At 40.0% G+C, this 22093-nt stretch overlaps 1 protein-coding gene across 1 annotated transcript in view; it reads right to left on the bottom strand.

Annotated features, from left to right (window-relative positions):
• The window catches only part of cdh4 (cadherin 4, type 1, R-cadherin (retinal)), a 266054-nt gene that overhangs the window by 23745 nt on the left and 220216 nt on the right, over positions 1–22093 (bottom strand). Inside the window, exon 9 of the mRNA XM_053483828.1 lies at positions 7297–7434. Coding sequence (XP_053339803.1) covers positions 7297–7434 — 138 coding nt within the window. The remainder of the gene's footprint in view (positions 1–7296; positions 7435–22093) is intronic.

Here is a 22093-nt window from a genome sequence, read left to right as displayed (position 1 = left end):
TGGGAAAGGTTTACAGGACAGACATTTTTTAAAATCATGCTTCAGGACTAATTTATTTAAACCGGAGAGGCCGACTCATTACTTCTGCAATTCCCCTACCCACAACATACACACGCACAGACAAATATAATATACCAAACTTTAGACATTTTATACATTTACTTACACACTGACAATGTTGTATATAATTGTGAATATTAGTATCTAATGCACTGCAGTGTCTTTTTTTTTTTTTTGTACAATACACCTGAGCTACTTTCGTTATTGAACCAGAAGTAGAATCATGGTCTGTTTGTATCTGCGGAAATTCATAACTTGAATGTTGATAAGTCGTGTTTTTCAGCGTTTGCACATGTCCGTTGTTCCATATACAGTAACATTATGAACTGTCTACGTTACAGAAAAATGTGGTCAGGAAAAAAAAAATGCTGGTGATTACTTAAACAGTGAAACTGCATGGTTAAAAAACATGAAGCAAACTAAATTAAGTAAACATTAGATTTGAATTTGGAGCAATGTAAAAAAGTCATGTGGTCTGAAGAGTCCAGGTTGATCCAATTTCAAACCGATGTGTGTGTCAAGGTAAGAAGGAAAGCACAGAAAGCGATGCTGGGTAATGACCTGGGGTTACTTCAGTTGCTCAGGTCGAGACTCAGCAACGTTATGCGGCAGTAAAGCGAAGTCAGCTGACGATTCAGAATGTACTGAATGACCAGGTTATCACATCTGTGGAGTTTTTCTTCTCTGATGGCACGGCCTTATTCCAGGACCCAAATTGTGAAAAAGTGGTTCTGGAAGCATACGGTTTGCCTTTTCTCTTTTTTTGGTCAGACAGTGTACTGTATAATGATTGTTATCAGCTTTTGGTGATTTTTTTTTTTACTTTTGCTGAGGATGTGCTTACGTATAATAATTTATATTATAATGGTGAGGAAGTTGCCACAGTTGTGCCCTTGAGCGAGACCCTCGCTCAGAAATATAATGAGAGAAATGTAAATCGCTCTGGATAAGGACGGCAGCCGAATGCCATCAATGTAAAAGTTTTCAGACACAGGAGACGAGTTTGTCAGTAACACACAGTGACAAGCTGCCTTTTTTAGTCTGCATTCATTATTTAAAAGTAAAAATAGTAGCTGCTTTAATTAAATTAATAATAGAAACTACAATTCTTTTGCAGATGTTTGATGACGTAAGTCGAAAGGGACTGGTCATTCAGCAGACTGGGGTATAAGAGGAACAGCATGAGTAGAACACATTTATCCTTCTGCTCCTGCTTTCTTGCTGTCTGAAATGAATAAAACATATAGGTGTCTCTAAAATCCAAACCAATAGCCCTGCTTAGTTCACATCCCCCTGAGCAATATCCACTAATGAGCTTCGGTTTCTCCCCGTGTCAGGGAAAGATGTTCAGTCCTTCTGGCTGCTGTCATATGCAAATACTCACTGATCATATCAATGGCACGGCTGTGACAAACACACTGTGCATTTAAATCGACAGATAGCAGGGCTTTGGAGTTTGGCTGCAGTCTTTAGAGAAGTTGTTTACTGTAGAAACGTCAGTGTGAGATTGTTCAGCACTACTGAGTTTCTGAAATTCAAATGCACAGAAAGGTAAGAGGAGCACCGCTGTGCCATTGTGCCGTGCCATTGTTGTTAATAATAAATCAAAGCTTGTACGGGTCAGTGTGCTTTCTACACATAAGCGCGAAAGCTAAGTGAACCTTAATACGGACCACATCTGTATTCATGGGTGAAGTATTTCTTTAACACAGCAGGAGTAATGTTAAGCACGCATGACTTGTGAGTCATTCTCAGCCTACGTTCCTTCCCCTCTCCGTCTCTCTAGCTCTGTATTTGACAGGTGGGTGACAGAATAAAATCCAAAGTGCAGCCTGGGTTCCTCTGCTTTCATCCTCGTCCATGCACTTTCCTGCTCGGTGCTACTGTCACGCAGAGACAAATCAAACTTCACAGCCTCCTGCGCTGGAGCGGAAGCAACTAGACTCGAGGAGAGACAGAGCTAGGGCATAGCTAAAGGAGGGGGGGGGGGACGACAACAACGACGACTGCGTTAAAACCTGATGTAATCTGCACAGTCAGCTTTGCACAGGTCTGTTGTTCCATATAATTAGTGTAAACTAAGGCGTACTCGCCCTGTCCCGTCCTGTCCTGTGCATTTATTATATCATACTGCACTTGGCACTTTTTTTTGGAACTCAACTTTTGCTAGTCAGTCCCTCGGGATCAGGTATAAACTCATACAAACTCAAGTGTGCGGAGCAAGCCGAAAAAGTATGGAAGCTAAAAATAAATGAAACAGACCAAAATACCAGAGAGGTTCTAACGTTTATGTAAATATGACCTAAAAACTAAAACAGTCCCCCTCGACTTGCACATCAGGGACAATCTGATCATTTTGATTTATAAGTACTTTCTCACATTCATACTCGTTTCCATCATTTTCTTTCGATTTTGTAAAGTTGCTTTGCAACAATGACGATTTTTAGACAAATAAAATAGAATAGAATAGAATAGAATTGAATTAGAAAAAAAAACATTACTCTACATACACTAAATGAAAGTGTAAGGCATTATATCATATCAATATTTTGGGCTGTACTTAAACAACAACCTCTGTACTAGTCGACTAAAGTACACTGCATTCGTACCTTACTAGGCTCTGACGGTCTTATTTATGCCAAACTATTTTGTAGTTAGACGTGAAAGTGTCTATACTGATCCTATGTCCGATTTTGAATGCACTAGACAGGCAGGCGGAGCTAGGTTTCAGGAGTCCAGGCTTACTAGAGCAGAACTTTAGAGCCGAAGTAAGTCCAGAGTTACGGGGCCAAGAATAAAGTTAAAGAAAGCTGAAGCACAAGGAGCGAGCTAGTTTAGTGCAGACAGCCTGAGTTAAATTAGGACAGAGTAAAGCTCTATTCAGAATGGACTAGTTTTTAAAGGGGACCTATTACGCAAAACTCACATGGGTCTCTGCCTGTGCGTGTACAAACAAAAAAAAAATGTGTGGAAAAAGAAAAATCACTGCTTTTTGACCTTTTATTTTTATTTTTGTATCCGCCAGGGCTTAAACAAGACTTTTTTTTTTTACCTTATTGTGACATCATATAAGAAGAGCCACACCCCTGGCTGGTTCCTCAGCTTTGCTGTTCTTTTCAGGGGCGTGGCTCAGCAGTAGGCCATTTACATAGACACTAAAATGGAATATTAGTATCATATATAAAAAAAATTATAAATAAATATTTAAGGTTTGGACTAAGGGTTCGAAAGCAACATGGACAATAAAAGGTTGTGAGTTTAAATCTCAGCATTGTCTGCGAGTCTGCTCAAACGTTTGTTTTTGCGAAGACTAGAGCAGTTTCAGATTAAATTGTGAACGTAATGTGGGATTAAATTAGCTTTCTTGTGTCCGTGAAACATCACAAGTTTAGCGCCACCTACCCTGATCTCTGTGTAACTGCCAGTCACAAGTGAAGGTCTCTCATCTGATCAGAGTGATTGTTCTCTACCCCATCCTTCAGCACACATTATAGGTTACCATTCCATCGGTTACAACTTTTAACAATTGATCAAAAGTTTGGACACCCACTGATTAACTCTATCCAAGTTCCTCTCTGCCACTGAGAATATTAACTGACCATCAACTATGTTACCTACACTGTAGTGATGTACAGATTCTTTATGATTTTAATTAAATTACTTGTTAAAAGACGATGTTCAGCCAGGTGAGTCCGACCACTGAAATTACATGTCAAATTAAAATCGCCAACTACGTTACTGTACCTGGCACTTTAGCTAATCAGTCATCCTTCCTACATCACTAGCGTTATCAGCCTGTATACTGTATCACAGCACGCATTATTCAAATGGCGACATTTTAGTTTTCTTCTAACCCAATTTAAAATCCAAAAAGACTGGGACGCTGATCCGGCAAGGAGGGGAGGATGTTTGGAGGAGCAGAGAGACACACAGCACAAGATGCACGCCACAGAACAAAATAGCATCATTTGATGTGGGTCAATTGGCGTCGGGACAAATCATTTTAAGCTGCAGAACAAAGTTTTCTTAGTAACATAGTTGAAAAACTGAATAATGAAACCATTCTGTACCTTGGAAAAAATATTGTTGATGTTAAAGCTTTGGAACTCTCAGGTTTCACTGAAAAAAATTACTTGAACTTGAACCACTATTTGGTCTAATAAACAAAGAACGTTGCTTTTGTACTTTTTACTTACGTGAACTAGGGCTGCACGATTCTTCATTCTCTCCCATGAATCCCCCTTTTTTTAACCAAAACTTACATTGCACCCAAGTTAAATGTGCTTTTCCAGAGCAACTTATATTTTTATCTTATTAGACATCTGAGCAATTGACGGCCTCAAGGGCCCAACAGTGGCAACTTAGTGGTCGTGGGGTTTAAACCTGGGACCTTCCAAACCATAGTCCAATGCCTTAACCACTGAGCTACTGAGCTTGTTATCAATAAGTATAATAACATGGCTGTTAAACTAAAAACATAATGGGCAGTAATAAAAAAATAATAATAATTATATAGCGCCCGTTTTTATATGTTTATATAGCGCCTGTTACAGTAGTTTACTATCACATGTCATATATATATATATATATATAATAGCAAACTACTGTAGTTGGCTGAATGTCCAAAAACAGGCGCTATATATATATATATATATATATATATATATATATATAGATAGATAGATAGACAGATAGATAGATAGATAGATAGACAGATAGATAGATAGATAGACTTTTTTGATCCCTGTGTGACTGATACAGGAATCTGGGATTGTTGTCTATCAAACTTGTGAATGTTATCTAAATGCAGGGAAACACACTTAAGTAAACCGCCTTCATTTGGAAATAAGGTCGCATGTATGCATGAATCGAGATTGTAATTTTTTCTCTCTGATTAATCGTGCAGCCGCTAATGTGAACTCTACCCCAAAATATAAAAGGACTCATACACTGTACTGTATATGTTAGAAAATAAGTAACAGACAAAACTTTTGCAGAGTACAAACACACAGACCACCAGGCAGAACCGTTTGAAGGCTATTAGTCCTGTATTCAAATCGAAAATATTCAGAATGTCAGTTATTATGTATAAATATAAAACAGTCTAATTTCAACCAACAGTGAAAAAAAATTACTTTTAAAGATTTATTACAGAAAGCTGTGCAGATGCAACACAAATATTTTGAAAACTGGTATCCGTTATAGACAGACTTGATAAGTCCAATGTCTGCTTCCCTACTGTACACACAAGGTTTTAGTCCTCTTCAGGCATGTTCTCAGCGCTGAAATTGTTAAAATGCCTCCTGACGTGATACGTGTTGGATGCAAACGCAGGTTTTTTTTTAGACACATTTAAGAAATGATCCATGCAGGAAGTCAGGCAATCAGGAGGCTGAACGGGACGAAAAGACGGGACTCGAAATCTGAGTGAAAGAATGAGTCATGTGACTGATCATGGGGTGGAGTTTGGAATTTGTTATGGTGCTGGGAAATTGAGTTGGAGTTCTTGAGGAAATCTTGACATTGAGCAGGATGTGGCTGCGTTCCATTCCGAAGTGTACTTCACAGGGTGCCTTCTACTCCCTGCTCCGTTTGCATTTACATTTAGGCATTTGGCAGACGCTCTTATCCAGAGTGACTTACAAAAAGTGCTTTGAAGTTTACGTCACTGGATAGATACTTACAATGTCGGTAAAGGGAACTTCCTCAGACATCAGTTCGGAACACCCTGCGAAGTCGCCAGAGCTGAAGTCACCTCCTCCATGTGTTACCATGGTAATATAAGCACCTTAAAAACCTGTCACTGGTTTCACACTTTCACACTACGGACATTAAATACTGAATATTTATTAAACCAAAAACTGATACCGTTATATAAACATATACTATTGAAACGTGTATAACTTGTAAGTAAATTATTGATTAGTAATAATTAACTAAAGATGTACAGAGATTTATTTTTACAGATTACTTCCCAATACAACACTAAGAATTTCCTGATTAAATTAAAATGTAATTTCTTATGTCCTTTTAATAAGACGTCGTCCTTGATAATAATGATAATAAATATATAAATCCTTTTTCAAGCTCCAGCGAGATGCACCGTCTGATGGGAATTTTTTCATTTTTTTTATTAGTAGTATAAGAATTTAAATCTGAAAAAAACAAAAAAGGGTCTCCGTACATCTTCAATCAATTATTATTATAACTATTTAATAATTATTGTACAAGTTATACATGTTTCAATAGTATGTTTTATGACGGTATCAGTTTTCACTTTAATGAATATTCAATATTTAATGTTAAATTTTCATGGCAGCAGCGACAGGGATCCGAGGGGCTTTCGTTACCATGGTAACGCCCTGAGGAAGTGACACCAACTTTGCAGGGTGTTCCTAATGGTGGAGTTTTGTCGGAGGAAATGATTTCGGTCAGAAGGGTGCCCAGTTTCTCGATAACATGAAATGCGGTATGTGTTTTGCCTTCAAATCTACTAAACTCGACTGCACAGGAAAGCGTTTTCACGATAACTTCTATCATTTTTCTGTCCCGCCAAAAAAAAAAAAAAAGGCAAGCTATTCTGGTTGGTGATGAAAACACGCTAACGTGTCAGCTGAGACAAATGAGTTAAAAATAATTCGAAATCATGCGGTGCCAAATGCTGGGTTATGAGCCTGAGGCTAGCGGTGAGTAAGCGCAAAATGAGTGCAAAGACACAAGGACGAAAAAACAGAAGGATGGCGCGACACAGGAGAGATTCACTGAAGTGAGAGATGGAGAACGACAGGATGGTAAAAGCGAGTGTGAGAAGGAGGAGATACGTGGGATGACGGAAACAAATGCTGTGAAAAACAGGGCCGAGAGCAACCCGTGTGTGTGTGTGTGTGTGTGTGCGTGCTTCTCCAAGGGAAGAGACGAGCCAGACACCTAAAGACAAAACACAGCCACCTGAGGCTAAACTGGCAAGAAAATGGATGGAGATAAGGTGGGAATGAGGAAGCAGCGTGCCGTCTCTCCTAGCAACAAGCTCACCAGCTCGTCTCGTGTCCTATTTCTCCTCCTCCTCCATATACACCTGTCCTGATTTACCGCTCGCACTCTTCCAACTCCGCGCTTAACTCAGCACTTCCAGGCCGCTCCGCATCAAGTCTTCTGCACTTCTATTTCAAAGCTAAAGGCTAAATTGGCTAAAGTGGCTTGAACGCAAAAGACGACAAGCAGAATTGAAACACTCACCGTTTTGGCGTCCAGCTCTGGAGGGTTGTCGTTGATGTCGGTGACGGTGATGAGAGCGGTGGCGGTGTTGGAGAGGCCAAAGTTCAGGCTTCCCTCCATGTCTGTGGCCTGCACGATCAGCGTGTACTGAGACACTTTCTGCAAGCGACAAGAGATTATACACACATCAGCAAATCTGTCGGGAATATACAGTGTGATTTGGAACTGAATGTATAAAGCTGGTGATGTGTTTAATGAATAATAATAACAACAACAACAACAATAATAATATTAATAATAACAATAATAACAACAACAATAATAACAATAATAACAACAACAACAACAACAATAATAATATTAATAATAATAACAACAACAACAACATCAACAACAACACCACCACCACCAATAATAATAATAATAATACCTGTACTTAAAAAATATATATATTATATTTGCAGGCATGCCTGAACAGGGGTGCATTTTTAAGGACTATTTATTCCATAAAGACTTTAATTAATGGGGGGGGGGGATCCTTAAATCTATTAAGTAACAGATTATATAAGCTTGTTTGTAAATTAATGAATTACCTGGACCAGGCATTTTGTTGTGTCTTCATCTTGTCATCTTGTGTCTAGTATGTGGATTTTTTTTTAATTTTATTTCACTTTATTTATTACTTCAATTAATTGCATTGTATTTCCCCCCCTTTTTTCCCTCTCTTTGCTCTGGCACAAGAACTTCCTTAATCAATAAAGATCAATAAATCAATAAAGTTGCATCTTATCTTATCCTATCTTTACACTAGGGACTTATATTTGTTGGCTTGTGTAGTTCTACGTTACTTTAAGTACAAAATAACCCCCACACACAGTCCTGAAAATAATTATCAAATGAATCACGGCAGATTAGGTTTAATTTAACAATATGGCTTCCGCCTTCATTATTCGCAATAAAACAATACAATAATAAAATAGCACTCATGCAAAGTGCATGCTGTTTATTTATTTATTTATTAATTCATTTATTTTTAATTAGTTCTTTTTATGCAGTTATTCATGCATACGATTTAATGAAGCCACAGGAGACTAGATTATGGATAGAGTTAGAATAAGGCTTGTGTTTAGTCCTTGTTGTATTGTAGATGTCACAAGTCATAACGTGAGAATGGAAAAAAAAAACAAATACATTTTAAAGTCCTTGTAGAAAAATATATAAGAACACTTTCTAATTTCATGCGTCAGTAACCGAGTGCAAACATACTGTAACACAGTTACAATAAATGAACAACGGATGTGGTGATGGACCTGGTCCCGACTACCAGACGGTACGAGCTGGAAAATCAACTGATCATCAATACAAACAGGGAGCTATTTATCTACTACAAACCGGTGCAAAGTCTGCATTCTCCATATTACAAAGTATTAGTGAATATCTTGTGGAATACTGCTAGCTACTGCAGAAAAGGAAATGCAACATTAACAGAATCTCAACACGAGTGTTACACAGGCTACAATAGAGAAGGCCGAAAGCTTAGCAGATTAAATAGTTGCTGAATGAGCCAAAGCTAAACAAAATTAAAGCCATCAAACACGTACAGGAAGTTTTCAGGGTCAATTGGTATTTAAGATTTTTTTCATATCAGAGAAAAAAAAAAGTAGAACTCTACAGAGTAGAAAAAAAGAAGAAAGTAATATACTCAGTATTAATTACCAAAAAAAAAAACTTTGCGAAGTTTCATGCACATTCCCAACTGTACACAAATAAATCTATTATATGTCAAGATCTGCATACACGCTATCTATTTTTCTCCATAAGAGGTGGAGATCTGTGTGTAAGACTTACACTTAGACAGATCGAAGACTATTCTAAAGCACTTAGCTAAATATGATTTCTTTTTTTTTTCTTTTTTTGGCAGGGAAGTGGTGCTTCAGCTCTGTCAATTATCATCCAAAATAAAGCGTAGGAAAAATCCATTTGAACTGCCCTCTATTCCAAAGTTTCTCATAAGCTCAGACTTTTAAAATTGTCATGTCAACATTTATACCAGTGCTGCTAAATCCTCGACTCTGATCGCTCAGAAGGCATCGATTCCTTTCTTTTTTTTGACAGCGGTTTGGACAGTCGAAAAGTTTGGACACTTCTAACTCTGTGGTCTTTCCTGATTTTATTTTTCTTTCTACACTGTAAATCAATTAGACTTAACTACTTACACTCTGTAAATACTTCATAACGGCTCTAATCTGAGCTGCTGGTTGTTAATTGGTGATTTCTGAGGCTGGTGACTCTAAATGAACTTCTCCTCTGCAGCAGAGGAACGTTTTGGTCTTGCTTTCCTGGGAAGGTCTTCACGAGAGACAGTTTCATCATGGTGCTTTAAGGGTTTTGCAAATGCACTCGACACAATACTGTGACCCTTTATGTCTTAAAATAACAAACTATTGTTGCTGTTACTTAACTACCTAATGCCATATGTGTTATTTCCTATTCAGTTCTTGATGAATAGAATCCAGGCTTCCTAAAGCGTTTTTTGTCTCTAATTTTCAGTCCCTGTACCTGACCGGTTCCAGAGGATTGTTTTTTGTTTGTTAAACCACACGAATGAATCATAAAAACCTCATGACTATAATACCATAATACCATAATAAACTCATGGCATGAACCAGTAAGAATCAGGTGCAGATGATGACAGATGATCAGCCAGTGATTAGTGAACTGGTGATGCTGAATGCTGAGTGGTTGGAACAGACGAGAGGGGAAACGAGGTCGCTGCTGAGGCTGTTATGTAAACGAGCAGTTTTTAAATTGTATCTTTAGGGACTTTGCAGCCTGTTACAGTAAAACATTTATTCCCATTTCTGTAATCATTCATTCTTTCATTCATTTATTAGTTTTTGTACATGACCGAAACGTCAGCTTCTGCAGTTATCAACGACGACATATTTCAAAACAAAGAGAAGAAACGAAGAGTGTAGAGGAAAAGACGGCTTCCAGGAAGCAAGACGACCAGGCTTGCTAAGTGCTTGAAAGCACGACTTGACAGGTAATTATTTTGCTTGGAAGGTTCTGGTGTAATTTGTTATCCACCCAGTCTGTAACATTATAATTTACATGACATTGTTAGCTAGACTAAGGCAACGTTGTGGGAGGAAACTTCTGACCCAGTGACGATGCTGAACATCTAGCATACGTGATGAATCGAATCAGTGTAGGTGTTTATGTAGAATCAAGTGTTTTAATGGTTTACATTAATTAAATAAAAAAATGAGAAAACGCATTTACACCAGCGGTTTCTGGATGATAATGCTACCCCACTGCGCTGTGGGACGGGCTCTTGAGAGGGGTGTACAGAGACAGGGGGGAGGAAAGGGAAATGTGGATCAGGTGGTGACTGGTGGAGGAGAGGAGGGGTAATAACAGGCCTCATTACTCTGCCAGACGCAACCGGATTTATTTTGAAATCATTCAAAGGAGAATTAACCTCAAAAAAAAAAAAAAAAAATCATGTTTACTTTGGAAAAACTTTATATGCTATTAGAGCATTTGAGGAAATCTTTATTTAAGAAGACTGTCCAATGTCGAGCTCGATTAAAATCATACTGTACAATTTGAGAGTTACCGCTAATGCATATTGCAATCAGGCTATAAAATACTGTATTTATTTTATTTATTTATTACAATTGCATTCAGAACAATTTTGTGAAACAGCTTTCTTTTTTTAGTTTTTTTGTTATGACTTCTTGAACAAATACAGACAGCTAATACTGTATGTCTAGCCAGTAAGAACCCACCCCGTGGCCTGGCTGTTGATGCTGGCGGGCTGGTCTGAGTTTTTCAGAAACTGCTGATCTACTGGGATTTTTACACACAAACATCTCTAGGGTTTACGAGAAAGGGCTGAGAAAGAAAAAAACAAACAGCAGTTCTCTGGGTGAAAATGTCTTGTTGATGCCAGAGGTCAGAGGAGAACGGCCAGACTGGTTCAAGCTGATAGAAAGGAAACATACGCTTATACTTAAAAGAACTGAGATACGCCAGAGACAATCCCTGACCACTACACTTCACATGGGCTCACCAAACTTGGACAGCGAAAGACACTGACTGATCCACGATTCTTGGTTTCTGCTGCGACATTCATATGGCAGGTCAGGATTTGGCTTGGACAACATGAAAGCATTGATCCGTCCTGCCTTGTATCAACAGTTCAGGCTGGAAGTGGTGGTATAATGATGTAGGGGAGATCTTCTTGGGACACTTTGGGCCTCTAAGTACCAACTGATGATTGTTTAAATGCCACAGATCACCTGAGCATTGTTGTAGTATCTGTATTATCGGCCAGGGGTAGTTCTGGGGTTAAGACATCGGCCTACGGTGCGGAAGGTTCCAGGTTCAATTTGGGCTGTTGAGCAAGTTGACCTTACCCCTCAACTGCTCAGATGTTTAATGAGATAAAAATGTAAATCACGCTGAATAAGGACGTTTGCCAAATACCTAGACAATAGACCACAGGAAAAGGTGCCATGTGACACAGCAATCTGAAATCATCTCAAACTGGTTCCACCTCCTTAATGTGGTGGAACGGGAGATTCGTGCCTCCGGAAAAAATCTACGGCAAAATGAGTCATGCCATCATGCCAGTATAGATCAACATCTCTAAGGAAAGTTTCCAGCACCTTGTTGAATCTCCGCCATGAAGAATTAAGGCGGTTCTAAAGGCAAAAGGGCCCTAATGAAGTGGCCTATTGACTAACTGAATTTGAGAAATGTCAGCTCCATATTAAAGAAGCATATTTTTGATGCACATAATTATTTAATTGTTATGTTCTATACAGGTCAAATCCTGGTCATTCCGCTATAGCGCCTGAAATCCTGCTGTTCACAGACTGAAGTCAGTGGAAAGTCTTTTTTTTTTTTTTCTTGCAAAGATTCTGAGTTCATCAATTCTGTTACACACTGAGCGAACACACTAGACAGGAATAATCCCAGGAACCGAGTTAAAAACTCCAGGCACCGCTCGTCAAGTACATTCCGTTCGAGCACTGAATCTGAACGACGGATGGCACGAGACGCCTAAACACCTTAACATCCTGGGTGCCGGCGGAGGGATCCCCTAATGAAAAGGGTTTCACTAATGAAATAAATCGCTGTGAAATTAATTGCAGTCACATTTTTCAACCTCTGACAGCAGGAATGCTGACGGCCATGCCGGCCTGATGAAAGAGGACATGCAGCGTTTGTCCAAATTACTTTATTTAGCCTCGTCTCTCCGCAGAGTGGAAATGGAAACGCCCATCCATCATGGACTGACCATCATTTACACATACGCACAAGTGAGCAGACTGAAGCCAGTACACATACTGTACACACACACACACTGAAGCTCTTGATGCACTTGAGTCAGCTGTTATGAGAAGCACTTCACAGCCCAGTGGGCTCTGACCTGTCTTCAACTCTCAGTCCTCCGAGAGACAAGGAGAGGAAGGAGGAAAAGAGAGAGTAGGAGGAGAAAACCCACCTTCTGATTCTCCTTTATCACACACAGACTTACACACACTCACTCACAAAGTGCCGATCGATTCCTTAATCAGACGTAGCACAGCAGACACGTTCTAACCCAGACTTGACATCAGGAGTCAGTAAACACACGCGCACGCACACACACACACACACACAAACACAGAGCCATAAGACAGGTAAATGTAAAGAAAAGGCAGCAGTCTGGACAATCTGGCCTGCTCAGACTCGCGCTGTTCAGAGACACACAGTTAGCGCCTCTAACAGACGCGCACTCTGGAGGAGGGAGGAAAACAATAGGGTAGGATTATGCCAGGGGCTCATTAGGAGCTCAGGGAGAGCACACAGCTTTAGCTTCCAGTAAGAAAAGTACGAGCGTGCTGGCTCATAACATATGCCTATACGGGGAAATTATTCACAGTTGTATGACGTGAGAAGTCTGCAGCGTGAGGACGCTGATCTACATCACTGTGTCTGTTTATTCAGAGAAGTGAGAAGGTTTTTTTGGGATAACTACTGTACAATCATTGCCAAATTTAACGGCCCAATTTGAAACCCGCGATGCACAAGGGAGAATCTACTGAGTCCCCAAAGGGACATGGGTGGGAAAAAATAAACGTTGGAGAAAAAAAAAATTCCACCTTAAAAATAAAAATGCAAGGAAAAAAAAAAAAAAAAAAAAACCCTAACAGGATATTTAAAAAATTAAGCTGGAAAAAAAAAAATCAAGGGAAATTTTTTTGGCCATTTTTTTGTTCGCAAGATCTTGCTAAAAAAGTTCACGAAATTTGACTTTTCAGCGTTGCTGTTTTGGGCGCAGAACCGATCCAGTCCAGTGAGTGTCAGTAGTGCACCTAAAAGCTGTCTGGCTGCCAACCGCTAAAAAAAATTAAGGAAAAAGAAGAAGTAAGATAAAAATAATATTGGTATTAAAGTTACATGTGCGTTGTTAAACAGGCACGGAGGGAATTACTGAGCAGAATTCTGAGTAGTTGGGTTTTACTTTCAGCTTGGCCTTAAATATAAAGGCATTCAGTTTGTACCCTTTCTGTATTTTGGCACTGGACGATTGATCTGGAAGTATGAGTCACATGGTCTCGTTTTACCCCCTCCCATGTCCCGTTTTTTTTTTCTTTTCCAGTTTTTTTTCTTCTCACATCCCATGTCCTGTTTTAACCCTTCCTAAGACTCCCCCCAAAAATCCTTTTTTCCTTTAATGCATTTTTCCCCTCATCCATGTCTCAAACATTATCTGCTCAACATACAGTAATCTCCTTGCTTTTCAATACACTTTGTCCATCTGTCAACAAGCTTTCGTATTCTGTCACTAAATACAATGTTTACCGCTGAGCTGTGAGCCATGAATGCACCGCTGTCTTCACTTCTTCATCAGAAGTGCATATTTATTTTCGTAGGGCTGCTTTCACCCGAAACATGTGAAAGAACGATGGAATGAGATGGAACCGGGACTATAGGGAGGATGCTTTAACACCTCAAAACCATATTTTTGCAGAGCGTCGACAGTGTGTGCATCGTCATGCAAGATCAAAATGCCCTTAGATAGCAGTCCTCTGTGTTTAACCTGAAGTTTAGTCTTCAGCTCTTCAATAAGCATCTCACTGTAACGAGAACTGTTAATTGTTAAACCTTTTCCTGGATAATGTTCCAATACTGGCAGTTGAACATGCCAGAAAACTGTAAGCATTAATGAATTTTCCAGCTGCTGGTTAGCTTTTAAACTTTTTCTCGGTCGGCGATTGAGGATGTTTCGGTTCTGTTTACGCTCAGGCTCTTAGTAAAGAATCTGATGAATAATCGCTAAAATAAAGTTTCTCTATAATTTAATTCAAAAAGTGAAACTGTATTCTATCTATTCTAGATTTATTACGACATTCAGTTTATGAAAATCAAAATAAAATTACTGATTATAATTTTTCCTAGGATCATTTTTTTTTTTTTTTATAATACTGAAATTTCCAACTACTGAACATTCTATTCATTAATGCACTCTATACTTGCTCTGGGCTTCTGTAGCACAAATTCCTGCATCAATGCATCAATCAGCCTGCGGCACTGCTGAGGCGTTATTGAAGACGAGGTTGCTTTGATAGCAGCCTTCAGCTCGTCTGTATTGTTGGGTTGGTTGTTTCTCATCTTCCTCTTGGCAATACACCATATATTCTCTATGAGGTTCAGGTCAGACGAGTAGGCTGGCTAATCAAGCACTCGGCTGGAAGTTACTGGCACCTCCCCAGTACAGTCCTGTCCTTACCAAGGAATTTCCACATGTTTGGGGTATTAACGGCAGGTTGTCTGATCATGGCTCCGGCATACATACAGTCTGTCTTTTTATTTTCTTATTTTAAAAGATTTTTCTGCATTTCTTATGTGTTCAGCAAATAATGACCCATTTGTAACACTGATCTAATACGTTTTTCTTTTTCTGACTACATTGCAAAAAATCTCTACTTTCTACTTCTGTTAAGAGTCGAGCTGCACCTATGGATATAATCTGAAAACCTGACACCTCAAACCTCAGCTGTAAAAAACTAATTGGACTTGGATGCCAATCAGAAGTTGTGAGAGAGACCTTGGATTTGATCTTCTGATTCTGACACTAAACCAATTTTTCTTTTTGCATGATTTCGACCCGAGAGCATGTGGATATGCAATGGGCATTTACACACACACACACACACACACACACACAAAAAAAAAAAAAAAAAAAGAAGAAGAAAGAATAAGACAAGGAATGGCATTCGAGGCCAAAGTAAAATATACAGTCTGGGTTTTTCTTGTACATGGAGGTCATCAGAGGATACTGCTTATTAAGTTGCTCTGGCTCTTGTAGATGAAAATCAGCAACTTGTCATGAAAAGTAACTTCTAGCTTCTTTGTTGGTGCGAATGCAAACTAAAACCACATCATGGAAATGAAATAACAGTAGGCTTGACATTGAGCAGGGTCTAATCTATCCCTCATGGCTCGTGCAGCAGACTTTAATTAGCAATATTATTTTCGAACTATAAACAGACATACTGATGAAGGCCAAAAAAAAAAACAGAACAAGAGAGAGCGAGGAAAGAGAGAGAGATAGATAGATAGAGAGAGCACAGTATTTTACATAAATGTGGACTCTATAAATAACTCCATAATTCATGTTCTTCCCGTGCTTGGTGGGATTCCATCGGGTTCTCCCACTGTCTATAGACATGCAGATTAGGCTAATTGGCGTTCCCAATTTGCCTGGTGTATGTGAATGAGCGTGAGTGAATGTTGACTTACCACGGTTGTAAAAAAATGTAACTAGAAATGGTCACCATTGGCCTGCACGGTCTCTAGCTGGACTACAGAGATTCCTAGATGGATGGGTGGATGGATGGATGGATGGGTGGATGGATGGATGGATGGGTGGATGAGTGGATGGATGGGTGGATGAGTGGATGGATGGATGGGTGGATGAGTGGATGGATGGGTGGATGGATGGATGGATGGATGGATGGGTGGATGTATGGATGGATGGATGGATGGGTGGATGTATGGATGGATGGATGGATGGGTGGATGGATGGGTGGATAAGGAACTATGCTCCCATACTGTGAGGTAGACTGACTACTTGAAATTGAAGTGATTGCGTGTATTTTGCCCTGCGATAAACTGGCATTCCATTCGGGGTATTCCAGTCTATCCCAGTGTTCTAAGGATAGACTACAAATCAACCCTGATACTGACCAGGAAAAACCTGGATAAATGATAAACGAGACTGAAGAACCTCAGCAAATCTTTTTTTTGCAGAAACCTGAAATAACAACCCAGTAGAGAAACAAGAAAGCTGTCGTGATTTTAATAAGGAAGAAAAATGCACGGCCTGCTAAAATCATTATGCATCAGTGACCGAACTAGATGTCTTTTGCCTTGCTAATTTAATTAGAGGCTCATCTGTTATCACTTTTGGTCAGGATGTCATGGGGTCAAGCTCTAGCAGTGCCAAGCTGCCAGCGTTGGGCGCTTAACTCGGTTTCGTATCTGTTCCTGCGCTCGGACCCCAACCTCCTGACAAACTTTATGAAAGGTGCTGAAAATATTAACTAGTAAAACAATCAGAGAGCCATTACTAAAGCTGTTGCTAGACGACCATCACGAGCTGCTCACTAATGAAAATAAATCCTGTGCAGCTTTCCAAAATCTTTGATTTATTTTTTATTTTTTTGCAATTATTAACTGATGTGATGTGGAATTAGAGCAGAGGTCAGCTGCTCCCCAGCCAAGAGGTTTAATTGCTGTGCACCTCTGATCAGTCCTGTATGACACTACAGCGATCCTCCAATCCCAGCAGTCTCGTGCCTCTACACTGGGCTTCTTCACCCCACTAATTACTGCATAAATATTCCAATTAGGACCATGCTACTGATGAAAGCTCCATCCGCGTCGTGATGAGAAAGTGTGCATGCACATGTGTGTGTGTGTGTGTGTGTGCCTGAGTACGAGTGTGTGAGATAAATCTCTTGACTCTCGGCAGTACCCGGCTCCATCTGATGGCGTGTCCTGTGGTGCGGACGCTGACATTTCCAGAGCTTTTGATTAAATACTGCACTAGTGGAGAACCAGCTCTTCTGGGCTTCCTGGGAGTCCTTATTAAATGAGTGCACATGCGCATCCCTGCTCGTTTCTCTCCGCACGGGGTTATTGTCGTAATTGTGGCGCTTTGTGTTCTGAAACATTTGCTTATATTTTTATCGCCTGTTCCGGTAAAGAGCGACTGTGTGGGATCCGTCCTGCCCGCATCGTACCCTCTGTCTGCCTCTGTTAGTGTGTGTGTGCGTGTATGCTGGCGTGCTATTAGCAGTAACAGTTGGTATGTAAACACCCCTGTGTGCCCTAGTTTTGGCATAATGGCACAGGTGGGAGGCAGAGTGATTAATGGATGTTGCTTCAGTTGGATCGTGAGATACAATGAGAACACGAGTAGCATTTAGACCAACACAGTGCAACTCTACATACTGTAAAGCAGCATTCACGGGGATCTGAACATCACCACACAGATACAGTGGTCACCAGAATAAGACCGAGTCGCTTATGATAAATTTGATTTCAACATATTTCTAATTACTAAATGGATGCATACAGAGTTTGCTTTTATCCAGGGCTTTGAAATTCTTTAATCAAATTGCATAATCCGTCCAAAACAAAACAAAAACGTACTAATGTAATTCAGTTCGATCCTGTGAAACTGATGTACACAAATTGATTCGGTGATGTTTTTCAGTCCTGACCCCACCTACGTACCACAGACGTCTGCTTCCTGCAAGCTTCCTGTCTATTAAAAGAGTAGACCTACTGTACACTAAGCAACAGGGGATAATCAAGAGCTCAGTGTGTCCTCGATTAAACGGGACCTTTTTTTTGTTAAACCAGTATACATGTATGTACAAAAAAAAAAAAAAAATCCTGCTTTTATCATTAGCCCCCCAATCCCACCCGCCCCATTGTGACCTCATATAGGAAAGTCCCCTCCCCAGGCTTGTTGCCCATCTCTACGGTTCCTCGTGGGTTGCGGCTCAGCAGTAGCTCATTTACATAGACACTAAAACGGCGGGTCTTGGAAGAGGAGTGAAATGAACTGTGTATGATAAAATGCTCGAGCATTAACACACACTGTTGGAGAGCTCTGATACACGTCTTAACTTCATTTTCAAAGGTTCCTCTAAAAAAAAAAGGCTTTGGCATTTTCTTTTTTTTCCTTTAAAAGCCTCACTTTCTCTGGTGAGAATTGCGCTAGACCCGGAGCTTAACCCAGAAATACTGGGCATGAGGCAGAGTACAGTACACCCTACTGTACATGTAACACCAGACTTCTTATACTATTAGTTCATGCCCATGTCTCATCGTTCTTCAATCTGAGCTGGATGTTGTAGATTTGTATCTAAGGACTGGCGCTTTGATCATAATGCATGTCCCAGATCATAACTACAGGACAGGTTTGGTTTATTATTCTTTCTTTTGGAGTCTGGTTCCTCCTAAGGTTTCTTCCTCATGCCATTTCAGTAAGTTTGTTTTCTCCTCTGGTTCACCCATACGGGAACTTAATAGCTTGCCTTGTTATAATATCTGCTCTTAAACGTGCAATATGAATAATCTTGACTTGAACTGAACTTATTGTTCTAAGTAACTTGCATAGGATTTTAAATTTGCATTATCTTTAAGACAAGGAGATATTTAACAAAAACCACCATGCACGATTTTTTAATCACATACTTGTTAAATTAACTTAGCTACCATTTTGTCTATGGATCTGGTCTGTAGTTCTTTAATCTCACAACAACAAACAAGGACAAAAACCTAGAAGACGGATTTGATCAGTTTCCAACTGACGAACATTAGAAGGAGATGTGGTGTGGTTATCAGCCATCCAACTGGGAGACGAGGCTAATCCTGGTCAAAGACGAGCTGCGGTTGGTGCCACTGGCGCTTGTGTAGTGAACATTTTATCTCAGGTATAAAATAAATGCTTGGTAACTTTAACATGCTGGCACCATGGCTTAATGGGTAGCACTGTCGCCTTGCACCTTCAGGTCCTGGGTTTGATTCCGCCATCGGGTCTGTGTGCATGGAGTTTGCATGTTCTCCTTGTGCTTGGTTGTTTTCCGTCCAAACCCATGCATTAGGCTAATCGGTGTTTCCAAATTGCCTGTATTGTGCGGATTTTGAATGGTCTTACTACGGTCATACAAAACAGGAATAGATACACTGACCTCCCTCGTTGGTTCCTACGTATATGGGTGGATGGAAAGTTAACATAATAAATATCAAATGTACATAATGTCCATTCAGGACAGGGCTCTTCAACTCCTTTCGAGCCGGTGTTCAACACAGTTCGGAGTCTTTTTGGCTCACACACAGCTGATTCAACTAATCTGTTAATTACCAGGTTCAGTGAGCGTGTTTAGGTGTTGGGGAATTACAAACTCTGCAGGATTAGAGTTGAAGATCCCTGATGTAGGGGTAAATTGGGTCAGTGCTGTTGTTCTGTTTTTCCTTAGCGTTATTACGCTTTGCCTGGTATTCAGTCAGACTTTGATATATTTTCAATCTTAAACAGCTCCTATTTTCCTCAAAGACTTGAGTAGGATGAAATTAGGAAGATTTTTCTCCCTGTACTGAACGGCTAAACACACGGGTGTGAGCGCACATGCAGTACAGTACAGGTGAATAGAGCTAGGGAGAGAAATAGGTCAGAAAATAAAGTACTTAATAAACTATGCCAATTTTCTGGTTAAAAGTGCTTTGATTTAAGTACATTTACATCTTATCGCACCCTTATCCAGAGCGACGTACGCTACACTTTTATCTCATTAAACAGCTGAGTAGTTGAGGGTTAAGGGCCTTGCTCAAGGGCCCAACAGTGACAACTTGGTGGTGAAGGCACATTCCGGTCAGTAGCCCAACACCTTTACCACTGAGTCACCCCTGACCCCTTACCTAATCAAAGCTGTAAATAGTTTTTGTATTATTGATTACTAATTAAAGTTTAAAAACCATTCAACTGTATGTCTGAGGTTGTACAGTATTTGCATAATACAGAGACCGGCTAAGATCAGATGATTTTTATTATGTTTTTACAGTAAAACACATAGAATTAAAAGAGGGGGTGCTAACTTTTTGATTGAAACTCAGCAAATCTGCCACAGAGATGTTTGACAAGATTCTGCAAGTTTATAGTGATGCTGCAGAGATGAGTCGTTCGAGATGTTTTGAGCGGCACACACACTTCAGGAGCTGAAGAACAGTACTGGAAGATGGCGACGAAGTCAACCCTTAAAAATTTGTGCATGATGATCATTAAAGAACACCATCAACATCGCTGCCAGCGTCGGTTTGTCTTACGGAAAAGTCCAGGCAATCCTCATGTGTGATTTGAACACGAACCGCGTTACTGCCGAGGTCGTCCCCAGACTGCTGATCCAGGAGCAGAAGGAACATTGCGTCGTAGTCTGCCAAGAACACCGTCAGCGTGCCATGGATGACCTGTCCTTCATGTCGAGGTTCATTGCCGGTGATGAAACTTGGACATATGGGTGTATAATTCTTCACAGTGGAAGAGCCCATCGTCTCCATGATTATAAAAAGGCGAGGCAGATCTGCAGCTCGAACCAAGCGCATGCTCATCGTCTTTTTCGACATTCGTGGCATTGAGCATCGATAATTTGTCCCTATGGACCAGCCTGTCAATAACAAATTCTACTGCCAGGTTTTAAGGTGTCTATGGGAAGACATACAGCGAAAAAACAGAGCATGTAAACAGGAACCTTTTGAAACCTCCTTCATATAGCACAGGAACCATAATGTCCAGGATAGAGCCTGAGAAATTAATTTAATATTGAATTCATATTATATTGTAGTGTTAGAAAAAAAATAAAAATTTTAAATAGAAAATTTTAAAAAATCCATCAGGATGATTGAAATACAGAGCGAGATGGAGAAAAAGAATGTCAGGGAGAGAGAGATTGAGAGAGACAGATGAAGGATGGAGAGTTGTGGCCCCCATGCAGAGACCTAGACAGCATGAGGACTAGACTAAAGAAAATAGTGAGAGAGAAATAAAAAAAATGTGTGTGTGTGGGGTTTGAGATTACAGAAACATGCTAATCAGCAGGTAGGTGAGTGTGAGAGGAATGTAGGAGTGAGGTCACAGCCCTTCATGCATGTATTTCAGCATATGTCGATAAAGCAGAACTGCAGCCTCGATCCGAGAAGCCTTTAGGCCAAAATCATAAGCAGAACAGAGATGTGGCCCTTGGCATCTCAAGGCTTTGGCCGAGGGCTAGACTTTCGTTTCGGAACCAGAGGGCAAAGTTTCACATCCAGCATGGAGATTAATTCCATTTTGTTCCGTGTGAACACACACACACACACACACACACACACACACTCAGATTTAGACATTCACACTAATACAAAGTCCTGCATGAACTAATGTGTAGAAAAGGCTAAAATACGGCCAAGAATTAACAATCATAGTTTTTCTCATGACCTCATTCATATGTAATCGACCTAAATCACTCTCATTAGGATTCACACCGCTGGCTTTAAGTAAGCGTATGAATAATTAATGGTATGATAATCCTACAGTGCTGCATAACACTGCTTTGAGACGGAGGTCGCATCTGAACCTTTTCTTATGCCTTCATTTATGTGCAATCAAATGAAACCCAATCACAGCTCAAAACTTTCAAAAATTCTATTAAGATATACAAATTGTATAGAATCTATCATGCTACAGTAATAAGGTTGCACCGATACC

This window comes from Clarias gariepinus, chromosome 23 (genome assembly GCF_024256425.1).
Source record: "Clarias gariepinus isolate MV-2021 ecotype Netherlands chromosome 23, CGAR_prim_01v2, whole genome shotgun sequence".
In the NCBI taxonomy this organism is placed as follows: domain Eukaryota; kingdom Metazoa; phylum Chordata; class Actinopteri; order Siluriformes; family Clariidae; genus Clarias; species Clarias gariepinus.
Note: the sequence above shows the minus strand (reverse complement) of the source record. Positions and strands in the feature narration are given on the sequence as shown.